Source organism: Cnephaeus nilssonii, assembly GCF_951640355.1.
Source record: "Cnephaeus nilssonii genome assembly, chromosome: 17".
Classification (NCBI taxonomy): domain Eukaryota; kingdom Metazoa; phylum Chordata; class Mammalia; order Chiroptera; family Vespertilionidae; genus Cnephaeus; species Cnephaeus nilssonii.
The window spans coordinates 36,845,348-36,858,099 of record NC_137088.1 but is presented as its reverse complement, the minus strand read 5'-3'; the positions used below and the strand labels follow the sequence as shown (position 1 = coordinate 36,858,099).

Below are 12,752 nucleotides of genomic sequence, written 5' to 3'. Positions count from 1 at the left end.
GGCTACCTATTATTAAAATGTTAAAACACATTTGAATGAATGGATCTTTTAAAAAAATGAAGAAAAAGTTTTAAAAATTTACACCAGGAATAGATTCAGTTGACATTAGCTAGCTATTGCAATTGAGGAAGCCAGATGACTCTATATGGAGCAGCATTATAAAGGAATAGGAGAATGGCATCTAAGACTTTTTTTTTTTTTTTTTTTTTTGGAACCATCTTAAAAACACTATCATGGCACATGTTGCTTGAAACATAGAAGTTTAATAGATAAAAACTTCCAAAATCTTTAGATCCTCAAAGGCCATCTTTTCAGTAAATTTAAATAAGTTAAATATAATCACAGCATAAAGGGTAATATTTAACCCATATGAGAAAGAGAAAGACTATGCCATGGAGAAAAATCAGGAGGGTTTAGATTAGCAATTTTCAAACTTTCTGCGGCACACCAAGCATGTTTTTTACCAATCTGACAAAAAACATAGGTATAATTATTTTCCCAAAATATATTTTTATTGATTTCAGAGAGGGAGAGAGAGATAGAAACATCAATGATGAGCTGCCTCCTGCATGCCCCATACTGGGGATCAAGCCTGCAACCTGGGCATGTGCCCTGACCTGGAATCAAACCATGATTCCTGGTTCATAGGTCGATGCTCAACCACTGAGCCACACCGGCTGGGCAAAATAGGTATAATTTTGATTCATTCACACCAGATGGCTATTGTTTTGGTTGTGGTCCTTTTTTATTTGACAATCTAAGGGAAAAGAGGTCAGGGTTCCTGACTAAATAATCAGGTATTGCATGTTCTTAAAAATTCTTATGGCACACCAGTTGAAAATCACTGGTTTAGATAATGTTCACTATCTAGATAATTATGGGAAATGACTGGATGGTAGTGTAGTTAGATTTGGCATAATCTTAAACCTCCTGAATCCAACATTAATGAAAACTAGATAATAAAATTAGATGCTGGGATAGGGTGGATTGAGATTTTGACCAAGTTGAGATTGGAAGCCCTCAGGCTTGACCCCCTTTATGATGGCTCTACCATATTTTTACTTCATACTGTCCTGTTGACTCTTTTCTGTATAGGAAGTGATTGGTGCCCTCGTGACCCATATCTGCAGTGGGAATGAAGCCGAAGTTGATATTGCGTTGGATGTTCTCCTAGAGCTGGTAGTTGTAAACCTATCTGCTATGAGGCTGAATGCTGTCTTTGTGAAGGTATCTAGTCCCTTAATGGACACATATGGAATCATTTTTCTTTTTTGCAGATATTTGAGAAATAGCTGCTATCGGTTAGCAATAATTTATTTCGTACTCTAAATATTGAGCATTATAATTGGTAGGAGGAGGTGAGAAGGAGGTGAGGTGATGGGAAATAATACAAAAAAAATTCATCTGTGTATTAATTTGTTCAGCAAATACCTGTGGATACAAAAGTCAGTCCTTGCCTTTGATGATAGAAAGTAAGACTTACAGTCATTACAAATACATGATGAATTCTCTAGTAAAGATACACCAGAACAGGAATAATTAATTTGACCTGGGAAGCTGGAGAAGTTTTCAAAGAGGAGATAACATTTGAGTGATTCTTGAAAGATGGGAATTATTTGATAAGGGAAAGGAAGAAAGTGCATATAGGTACAGGGCAGTTTGAACAGAAGCATGTTGGCACCCAAGTCCATGGTGTGCCTGGATATGACAAGTAGATTAGCATGCTTGGCAAATAGGATATATGGTGAGAGGTGGTGGGAGGTGAGGCTTAGAAGACATAGGACAGGACCAGATTATGAATGGTCTCAAATCCCATGCTAAGAGTTTCAACTTTATCTTTTTTTAAAAAATATATATTTTTATTGATTTCTGAGAGGAAGGGAGAGATAGAAACATCAATGATGAGAAAGAATCATTGATTGGCTGCCTCCTATATGCCCTACACTGGGGATTGAGTCCGAAACCAAGGCATGTGCCCCAATCAAGAATTCAACCGTGACCTCCTGGTTCATAGGTTGTTGCTCAATCACTGAACCATGCTGGCTGGGCTCAACTTTATCTTACAGACAGTAGGAATCTATTCCAGGTTTATATGAGGGAGCCAACATAATTAAGTCTGGGCTTTGAAAGGTAACTGTGTAGGCTGTGTTATCCCCATATTATGGATGAGAATGCTGAGGTTTTACCCAAGGTCAAAAAGTAAATAAGTCTGCCCTAGCCAGTTTGGCTCCTGAGGACAGAAGGGTCCAGGGTTCGATTCTGGTCTGGGCACATAGAGAAACACATTAATTTGTTGCCTAATATTTCTCTCTGTCTTTCCCTCCCTCTTCCACTCTCTCTAAAAATCAATGGAGGCAAAATATCCTTGGGTGAGGATTAAAAAGAAGGAGAAGAAGTAGTAAATAATCCTCTTGTGATTCTCCAGAAAGAATAATTTATGAAATAGAACCTGAGATGATACGGGAAAAAGGTCAGAGATATAACTTTTGGCAGAATATTGTTTTCACTAAGAAAAAAGGGAGAGCCGTACCAGTTTGGCTCAGTTGATAGAGCGTCGGCCTATGAACTGAAGGGTCCCAGGTTCGATTCCAGTCAAGGGCATGTACCTTGGTTGCAGGCACATCCCCAGTGGGGGGGTGCAGGAGGTAGCTGATCGATGTTTCTCTCTCATCGATGTTTCTAACTCTCTATCCCTGTCATTTCCTCTCTGTAAAAAATCAATAAAATATATCTTTAAAAAAAAAAGGGAGAATAGAGAAAAAATAGGGAGAATGAAGAGACATGTTAAGATGACTAAGGATTTCTGCCCTTTGGGGTCTTGGTGTAGCTTTAGAGAACCTGAGGTTTTTGTGGAATAGATGTCTAGCTATCTGTATATGCTTCTTATAAGGATTTAAATTTTTTTAAAGGAAAAAAATGTTAGTTCTTATCCATATCATTTGCATTTTTTTTTGGTCACAGGGCATTTTAGATTATCTGGATAAAATGTCCCCTCGGCAAATACGAAAACTCTTCTATATTCTCAGCACACTGGCATTTAGCAAACAGCATGAAGGCAGCAGTCACATCCAGGTAAGAGTCAGTGTGTTGAAAAATGATCTTAAACCTTTTTAATTGCAATTTACTGGGGGAAAAAAATCAATCCAGCCTATGTTGTAGTAGAAATAGAGTACATAGTCTCAGCATTTGTTTATTATTTTCTTACCACAAACATTAAGTGCCTACTTAATGGAGCAAGCACTGAGATGATAGGTATATTAGACCTGTGTGGAAATGGGTCTGTAATCAGCTAATTATGAAACTGAGTAAGAAAAGTAATTTATATTCTGTGCTGAGTGCCTAGGGGACACAGCATTTTACACCATCTGAGCTTGTTTTCTTTTGTGAAAAAGCTAGGCAAAGGACTAAAATAAGAGATTAGGTTAGAATCGTAACACATGGCTCTTTTGTATCTTTGGTGCCACCCTGTGGCAGTAATGCATACTAAATTATGAACAACCAACACCCTTTTAAAATTAAAAATAAATAAATTGGCTAGGTAATATGCACATGATACAAAATTCAAAAGTTATGGAAAGGTAGTGAAACACCTAGTTCTCTAAAGACAATCACTGTTACTATTTTATAGCTTTCTGAGATGTTCTGAGCATTTACAAATTTGTATTTATCTATTATTCTACTCTTTACCCTCTTGTTTTATATCCTGAACATCTTTTTCATGTAGCAGTACATTTTGGAGATCGCTTCATATCATTAATTTAGAGCTATGTCATTATTTTTTTAAATTGTGGTACATACATAACTTAAATTTTATTATTTTAACCATGTTTAAATAAACAATTCAGTGGCATTAAGTACATTCACAATGTTGTACAAGTCACCACTACCTATATTCAGAATTTTTTTATCATCCAAAACAGAAATTCTGTACCTGTTAAGCAATAATCTTTCATTTCCCTTCCCCCTAGCCCTTAGTAATCTCTAATCTACTTTCTGTCTCTGAATTTGCATATTAGGTACCTCATTTAAATGGAATTATACAATATTTGTCTTTTTATGTTTGTCTTATTTCACTTAGCATAATATGCTCAAGTTTCATCTATGTTGAAGGATATATTAGAACTTCATTCTTTTTATGGCTTGAATAAAAGTCCATTTTATGTGTATTAATGTATATATCACATTTACTTTATCCATTCATTCATTCATTCATTCATGTACACTGGGCTTTTTCTATCTTTTGACTATTGTGAATAATGATACTAGGAACGCTGAGTACAGGTCTCTCATTGAGTCCCTATTTTCAATTCTTTTGTATATATGCCTAGGACTAGATTGCTGAGTCATATGGTGATTATGTTTAATGTTTTGAGAACCACCAAACTGTTTTCTACAGTAACTGTACCATTTTACATTCCTATGAATAGTTGAGGGTTTCCATTTATCTGCACCCTTACCAACACTTATTTTTCAATTTTTAAATTATAACCATCCTACTGGGTGTGGAGTAGTATCTTACTGTGGTTTTGATTTGCATTTCCCTAATGACTAATGGTGAACATCTATGTGCTTATTGGTCATTTGTATATCTTCTTTGGAAAAACATCTGTTCACATCCTTTGCTCAGTTTTTAAATGGGTGTGTTTTTATTTTTTTAATGTGTAATAATTCTTTATGTGTTATGCATATTAATTCCTTACTAGATATATGATTTACAAATGTTTTCTCCCATTCTGGGGATTGTCTTTTTCCTTTTTTTTTTGTTTTTGGTAGGGTTTTTTTCAGAGAGAGAAAGGGAGAGGGAGAGAGGGAGAGAGGGAGAGAAACATCAATGATGAAAAGAATCATCCCCTGCTGGGGATCAAGCTGACAACCTGGGCATGGGCCCTGACCGGGAATTGAACTGGTGACCTCTTGGTTCATGGGTTGATGCTGAAAAACACTGGCTGGGCCAATTTCATTTTTTGATTGTGGGTATCCAGTTTTTTCAGCATCTTGAAAAGTCTATCCTTTCCCCATTGAATGGTCTTGGCACCATTTGTGGAAAATCAGTTGACCATGTATGTGAATATGAAGGTTTATTTCTGGATCCTATTCATTGGTCTATATGTGTGTCCTTATGTTAGTAGCACACTGTTTTGACTATTATAGCTTTGTAGAAATTTTGAAATTGAGAAGTGTGAGCCCCCAAATTTGTTCTTTTTCAAGATTGTTTTGGCTGTTTGGGTTCCTTGAAATCCCATATGAATTTTAGTATGGGTTTTTCTGTTTCTGCAAAAAATGCTATTGTGATTTTAATAAGGACTATGTTGAATGTGCATATCCTAACTATTTCTATTTCATTATTTGATTAGCTGAACAGTAAATAGCATTATGACAATTCACATATGCTTATCGAGCAACTATCCAATAGTAACAATAGTAACTGTTATTATTGAATGTCTACAATGTGCCAGGTACTGTTCTAGGAAATTTCATAATTTGTCTCTGATCCTTTTTTAGATGAAGAAAATTGAGACTCAGAGAGATGAAATGACTTGCCAAAGGCCACACAGTTAGTGAATGATAGAACTCTTGCTATTCTAGGTTCTTTGGCTCTGATATCTGTAGGTTCTTTTGTTGTACCATTCCTCTTTTTCTTTCCTGTATCATTGTTTCCTTGTAGGATGACATGCATCTGGTGATAAGGAAGCAGCTGTCTAGCACCATATTCAAGTACAAACTCATTGGTATTATTGGTGCTATCACCATGGCTGGCATCATGGCAGTAGACAGGTATGCATGGAAATTCTGACTTCTGTCACTCAAGGTCAGTTAACCAAGTTGCTGCCTTACAGAATTAAGTATTACATTGTGTAGACATCATTGTAATAGCAGATATTAAAACCACTAGAGGCCCAGGGTACAAAATTCGTGCACTGGTAGGGTCCCTAGCAGCTGCTGGCTGCCAGCCAGGTACTCTCTCCCTTCCCCCGGCTGCCTCCCGCCACCAGCTGGGGCCTCCCTCCCTTCCCCCAGCCGCCTTCCAGCGCCCTTCCCCTGGCTGGCCCGCCCCCTGGTTGAGGGGACAATTTGTATACTACGCTTTTCCATGTTAACTTCCAATCTTTTTATTTATATACTAGAGGCCCAGTGCACAAAATTCATGCATGGGGGGTGTATGTCCCTCAGCGCAGCCTGCACTCTCTCCAATCTGGGACCCCTCAAGGGATGTCCAACTGCCCTCTCACAATCCAGGACTGCTGCCTCCCAACCGCTTGCCTGCCTGGTTGCCCCTAACTGCGTCTGCCTGCCAGCCTGATCACCCCCTAACCACTCCCCTGCCAGCCTGATCGACGCCTAACTGCTCCCTTGCTGGCCTGATTGCCCCTAACTGCCCTCCCCTGCGGGCCTGGTCACCCCTAACTGACCTCCCTTGCCAGCCTGATCGCCCCTAACTGCCCTCCCCTGCGGGCCTGGTCCTCCCCAACTGCCCTCCCCTGCAGGCCTGGTCGCTCCCAACTGCCCTCTTCTGCAGGCCTGGTCCCCCCCCCCAACTGCCCTCCCCTGCAATCCTGGTCCCTCCCCCCAACTGCCCTCCCCTGCAGGCCTGGGTCCCCCCCACCTGTCCTCCCCTGCAGGCTTGGTCACCCCCAACTGCCCTCCCCTGCAGGCCTGATTGTCCCCAACTGCCCTCCTTTTCAGGCCTGGTCCCTCCCAACTGCCCTCTCCTGCTGGCCCGATTGCCCACAACTGCCCTCCCCTGCTGGCCATCTTGTGGCGGCCATCTTTGACCACATGGGGGTGGCCATCTTGTTTGTTGGAGTGATGGTCAATTTGCATATTACCTCTTTATTGTATAGGATATATATTTTTATTAATTTCAGAGAGGAAGGGAGAGGGAGAGAGAGATAGAAACATCAATGATGAGAGATCATTGATTGGCTGCCTCCTGCACCCCCGCAGTGGGGATCAAGTCCACAACTCAGGTATGTGCCCTTGACCAGAATTGAACCCCGGACCCTTCAGTCTGCAGGTCAACACTCTATCCACTGAGCCAAACCGGCTAGGGCACTCCCTTCCAATCTTGACTGTATATGCCACATATGATTTTTACAGAATTGTGATCATAGTCATTGCAATCTGATGGTTAAAAACTAGGGATTGCCAAGAAATAAAGTTCTAGAAATGTTTCTACAAAAGAGAAATCCTGATTCTCCTGGGATGCATTTTTCTGTATCTGCTCTGTCTGGGCACTAGACAATATAGGGTTCTTCATTGCTGTGTTATTCTTGTCTGGGACATGATGTTTAACACAAAGTCTTTCTGTGGGTGCCTCTTCCCCCCCCCCCCCCCTGCACTTTGATGCCACAATGGTAGCATCTAAAGGAATATTTGATTTGGCGCTTGATAAGACATTGCCATTGCAAAAATGACATTGGAGTCCAGTTCATTATCCCTGGAAATGATTTGTCAGGAATTCCTGAGACCTCAAAAGACATCCTTAGAATTAGCATTAGTAATTTGTAGAGGCTGAATAGTGTACTGGTTCATTTTCCAGAGCTATACTGTTTGCCTGGGTTCGAATACTAGCTCTATTTTTTATTAGCTTAATAATCTTAGGCAAGTTACTTTACCTCTCTATGCTTTTGTATTCTCACATCTGTGAAATAAATAGTATTTACTTTCTAGAGTTGTTGAGAACATTAAATGGTTAGAATAATGCTTAGTGCTCACTTTATGATTGTTACTAGTTTTAGTGCCCTTAAAAGAAAAATCTAAGCCTGGCCTATGTTGCTTAGTAGTTGAGCATAGATCCATGAATCTGGAGGTCACAGTTCAATTCCCAGTCATGGCACATGCCCGAGATGCAGGCTTGATCCCCAGTAGGGGCGTGCAGGAGGCAGTCGATCAGTGATTCTCATCACTGATCTCTCTTTCTTCCTGTCTTTCTTTCTTTTTTTAAGATATATTTTTATTGATTTCAGAGAGGAAGTGAGAAGGAGAGAGAGAGAGAAACATCAATGATGAGAGGGAATCATTGATTGGCTGCCTCTTGCACATCCCACACTGGGGATTGAGGCTGCAACCCGGGCATGTGCCCTGACCGAGAATTGAACTGTAACTTCCTGGTTTATAGGTCGACACTCAACCACTGAGCCACGCCAGCCAGGCCATTGATGTTTCTTTTATTTGTGTGTGTGTGTGTGTGTGTGTGTTTATTGATTTTGGAGAGATCAATAAACACACACCTCTGCCTTCCTCCAATTCAGCTCATTCTGCTGTGCACCTCTCTCCAAAATCAATAAAACATATTTTTTAAAAAAATCTAAGATAGCCATTGTTTGTTCTAATCCACATTTTGTGTGACCTAAATAAATACTCCTCTCTCCCATTATGCACTTTTTTGTGTGTGTTAATCCTCACCTGAGGATATTTTTTCATTGATTTTTAGAGAGTGTAGAGGGAGGGGGAGAGACAGAGAGAGAAACATCAATGTGAGAGACACACATTGATTGGTTGCCTCCCACATGCACCCCAACCAGGGTCAGGGGGATTGAGCCTGCAACCTAGGACCCTTTAGTCCTCAAGCCAACACTCTATCCATTGAGCCAAACCAGCTAGGGCCCTTCATGTATTTTTGTCATCACCCTCATCCCGGGGAAGTTGAGATTCTTTAACTTAATTGCCGGTTGTTACAAAATATTACAAAAGTGAAGCTAAAATTTCTTCTTTTTAGAAGTAGATTTTCAAGTTTGACCCAAGGAAAAGCAGACCTGAGCAATGATCAGTACACACAGGTGAGTTATTGTAATTAATTGGATATGTTTATGAGGAATTGAGGAATTGAATCTGGTCACTGTCAGTTTATCAGAAAGTGTGCTGGTTTTTTTCAATATATGTTTTTCAGAACTTAGATTTATACCACTCTTGTGGCACTTAGAATCTACTGGCTTGCGTTGCATTTATTTCTGCATCTGTCTAATCTACCTAATTAAATCATGAATTCCCTGAGAGTGATAAAGATGGGCCGTGTTTGAAGAATAGCAGATTGATCAGAGCATAGTCAATGTGTAATTGGAGAGTTGGAGAGAAAGCTATATTAGAGATAGTAAACAAGGCTTTGAATGTGAACCAAAACATTTTACTTTTTTACTCAGAGGTAGTCCTTAAGGTTTCTTAGCCTGGAAATGGCATAATCCAAGCTTTGCTTTAGAAAAACAAATGGCTACATGTGTCTTGTGGATTGGAAAAGAGATGAGATTAGACAAAGACAGACTGGTTCAGATGCTCAGGAAAACCTTAGGTGAGAGGTAATAAGCATTTTGCCAGTGAAATTGGAAAGGGAAAAACCTACACTAAGTGGGGTGAATGGTTTTAGGGAAGCAGTGGCAGCTCAAGGGCTGAACCATTCTTTGTGTTTGGGTGCTCCAGGTGACCTCCTTGTTGCAGTTGGTTCATTCCTGCAGTAAGCAGTCTCCTCAGGCCTCTGTACTGTACTATGATGAATTTGCCAACATGATTCAAATAGTAAAGCTGGCTCCGAAAGTCCTGGTAAGGCCAACTATCTTTTCCTTTTTCCAATATATTTTATTGATTTTCAGAGAGAAAGGGAGAGGGAGAGAGAGATAGAAACATTAATGACTAGAACCATTGATGGTCTGCCCTCTGCCCGCCCCCTACTGGGGATAGAGCCTACAACCTGGATATGTGCCCTTGACTGGAATCAACCAGGGACCCTTCAGTCCGCAGGCCCACGCTCTATTCACTGAGCTAAACCAGCTAGGGCATTGGTCGGCAAACTGCAGCTCTCGAGCCACATACGGCTCGCGAGCCGCGGTTTGCCGCTCTGTTGACTAATGAGTTTGCCGACCACTGGGCTAGGGCCCAGGTATCTTTTCTTAAAGCAGGAAAGCATAAGTGCTGCTTTACTACTCGTTCTTCAATCCCTCTCTCTGTTGTGCTGCAAAAATAAATTATCCTATGAGTTCTAAGTGGGAAGGCTGTTCTGACTCCCCTGCCCCAGACCTCTCCTCTGAGGCTTTCTTCACATAATAATAGTAAGCATGAGGTGTTGATAGTGTTGATGATGATGTTGATAGTGCTAGCCAGTGTGTTATGTACTTTTCATGCATTATATCTTTTCAACTTCATAATAATGAGGTATTGTTATTTCCTTTTTAGAAATGAGGAAATTGAGGCTTAGAAAGGTCAATAGTTTATCTAGGGCTCCATTGCACGTACACCGTGGGCTACACAGCCTCTTTTGTTTGCTTCCTGAAGGAATGGGTTGGGCAGACCATCTTTAACGATTTTCAAGATGCCTTTGTGGTTGACTTGTGTGCTGTTCCAAAAGGGTAAGTACTATTTACTCCCTGATTTGATTATACTGGTGAGTAAATTATGTCAGTAGCTGGTACAGATATCAGAATGCCCTTGACCTCAGCCAAATTTAGCCCATTCCCACAACTTCTTTCATCCCAAACCCAGCACTCCCGGCTCCAGAATTGCAAAATGTTTCCCTACTTTATCCTTTCTCCTGGTTCTCATTTCTTCTCATAATAGGGAGATTGATTTGTTCTAGTGGTTTCCCCTATAGACTTGTATGCCCTTGAATTGGGGCATCAGATTCTGGTTTCTCTCCACAGTAACTATCCATTTCCTGTGAAAGCTCTCTATGGACTAGAAGAATACAATAGTCAAGATGGGATCGCTATCAACCTCCTGCCACTGTTGTTCTCTCAGGACTTTGCAGAAGATGAGGGTAGAAGGACTTCACAGGAATCAGACCACAAGTCAGTACACTTTCTTTTCTAAAACCTCTGCTGATGTTTTGAATGTTCACAGGAATTCCACAGTTCTTGCAATCTGTGGGGAACTTAATTGAAAAGGGTTTCTCCCAAGACAGGTAGTATTTGGATGGGTTAGCAGAATTTTTATTTTCCTCTTGGACCTTTTGGTTGGAATTTGCATTGCCTCATGACAGCCAGCAGGTTTCTGTGAGGCTATTTTGTTTCTGTTTCTGTTTCCCTCCCAGGGACATAGTTGTCTACCTCTTCCATTTTCACTCCCTCCTTCCTAACACATGGCATTCATTCTACTCACCTCTGTCTTCCTCCAATTCGGCTCATTATGTATCTGTTGTGCATCCATTAAGTTCCTTGTCATGTGTTCTTAAAAGTAGACAGTTATTTTGGGCAAAATTCCTTTAATTATAAGGTGGGGCTCCCCATAAATGTAAACTAATATGCCTGTAAAGTCTGATATGGAAATGGATTTTTCCTTCCCAGGTTGGTCTCCCCATTGTGCCTGGCTCCCTATTTCCGGTTACTGAGACTTTGTGTGGAGAAACAACATAATGGAAACTTGGAGGAGATTGATGGTTTGTTAGGTATAGGACAAAGTTATCAACCTGTCCTCTTTGTGAACTTTCTTTGGTAAACTTAGGGAAGTGGCAGACCAGTATATGGTATTTGGGGCAGTAATTTTCTAACTTCGCAGAATAGTATAGCAGTAATAATAGAGTTCCAAAAACAAAATAATACATATCAGACTCCCAACATGTTAACAATCAGTTGTTATCATAGTTTCATATTACTTTCTGGTCTTTGCTTCTATAGTGGTTGCTAATACTTCTTAATTATATTTGTTGACTGCTGCTAATATGGAAGTATTTGGGGACTTGACCTTCACATACAAGTTAAAGGGGAAACTACACAGAAGGAGAGTTAGCTCTCGGGCAGCATCCAGGTTCTGTTGACTTGAACCAAAGGGAGTAAGAAATCTGTTTTCTTTCAGATTGTCCTATAATGCTCACTGACCTGGAGCCTGGAGAGAGGCTGGAGTCCATGTCTGATAAAGAACGTTCATTCATATGTTCACTCATATGTCTTACTCTCAACTGGTTCCGAGAGGTGAGCAGAGTTATTAGAACATTTCACCTATTATCTGTAGTTAGTTTCAAAAGGAAACTATTTTCTTGGTTTCCAAAAGATGCCCTAAAAAGTCTGCCACGCACTAACCTCAGTGTATTTCTCTTGCTGTATATCTCACCGCCTCCCTCCCCCCTAATTATATGTATCGTCTGATGCAGCCAAATGAAAATACTATAATTCACTTAATGTTGCCTATGCTTTACTACCTCCAACCCTTTTTCACAGTATTTTTACTTCTACCTGGAATGTCATCTTCTTCACTGAAAAAATACTGTTTATTTTTGGTTAAGTACACACCTGTTTCAAATCAGTGAGTTCAATTGAATGAGTTTCCCCCCTTCTTTTAGAACATATTTGTGCTTAACCCTTTGCACTCGCTTGCTTTTTTCTCGATTCCTTTATTCTAATGCTAACCGTGTCGAGTCACACTCGACATCCAAGTGCAAAAGGTTAATGAAATGCACAATAATCCTATATAATAAAGAGGTAACATGCAAATTAACCATCACGCTGTCACAAGATGGCTGCACCCACAGCAGAGGCAGGGTTCCTGTAACACAAGATGGCTGTGCCCACAGCGGAGGCGGGGTTCCCGTAAGGAGCTGAAACGAGCGATCAGCAGGGACCTGAGGCTGCGTGGCACCGGGCTGGGGCGGAGGACCTGAGGCCGCGCCCCACCACCTGGCAGGGCTTGACGGGGGTGGGGCCAACTGGGTCTGGGTCTTGCGCGATTTCAAGGTGCGCACAGGTGGGCAGAGACTTGACTCTGGGTCCCACGGCGCCCCAGACTCTTCACAGGAGAAAGATTTTCATATATATTTTACTAATTTTCTTTCA

At 40.7% G+C, this 12,752-nt stretch overlaps 1 protein-coding gene across 5 annotated transcripts in view; it reads left to right on the top strand.

Annotated features, from left to right (window-relative positions):
- The window catches only part of FANCD2 (FA complementation group D2), a 104,449-nt gene that overhangs the window by 62,673 nt on the left and 29,024 nt on the right, over positions 1 to 12,752 (top strand). For all 5 annotated transcript variants that reach the window (XR_013814829.1, XM_079794818.1, XM_079794819.1 and 2 more), the window contains 9 exons: positions 1,096 to 1,227; positions 2,962 to 3,072; positions 5,666 to 5,775; positions 8,720 to 8,780; positions 9,415 to 9,534; positions 10,264 to 10,337; positions 10,629 to 10,775; positions 11,271 to 11,371; positions 11,779 to 11,894. Coding sequence is in view for 4 of the 5 variants with exons in the window: in XM_079794818.1 (XP_079650944.1) it covers positions 1,096 to 1,227; positions 2,962 to 3,072; positions 5,666 to 5,775; positions 8,720 to 8,780; positions 9,415 to 9,534; positions 10,264 to 10,337; positions 10,629 to 10,775; positions 11,271 to 11,371; positions 11,779 to 11,894 (972 nt within the window). In the remaining variant the exon portion in view is untranslated. The remainder of the gene's footprint in view (positions 1 to 1,095; positions 1,228 to 2,961; positions 3,073 to 5,665; positions 5,776 to 8,719; positions 8,781 to 9,414; positions 9,535 to 10,263; positions 10,338 to 10,628; positions 10,776 to 11,270; positions 11,372 to 11,778; positions 11,895 to 12,752) is intronic.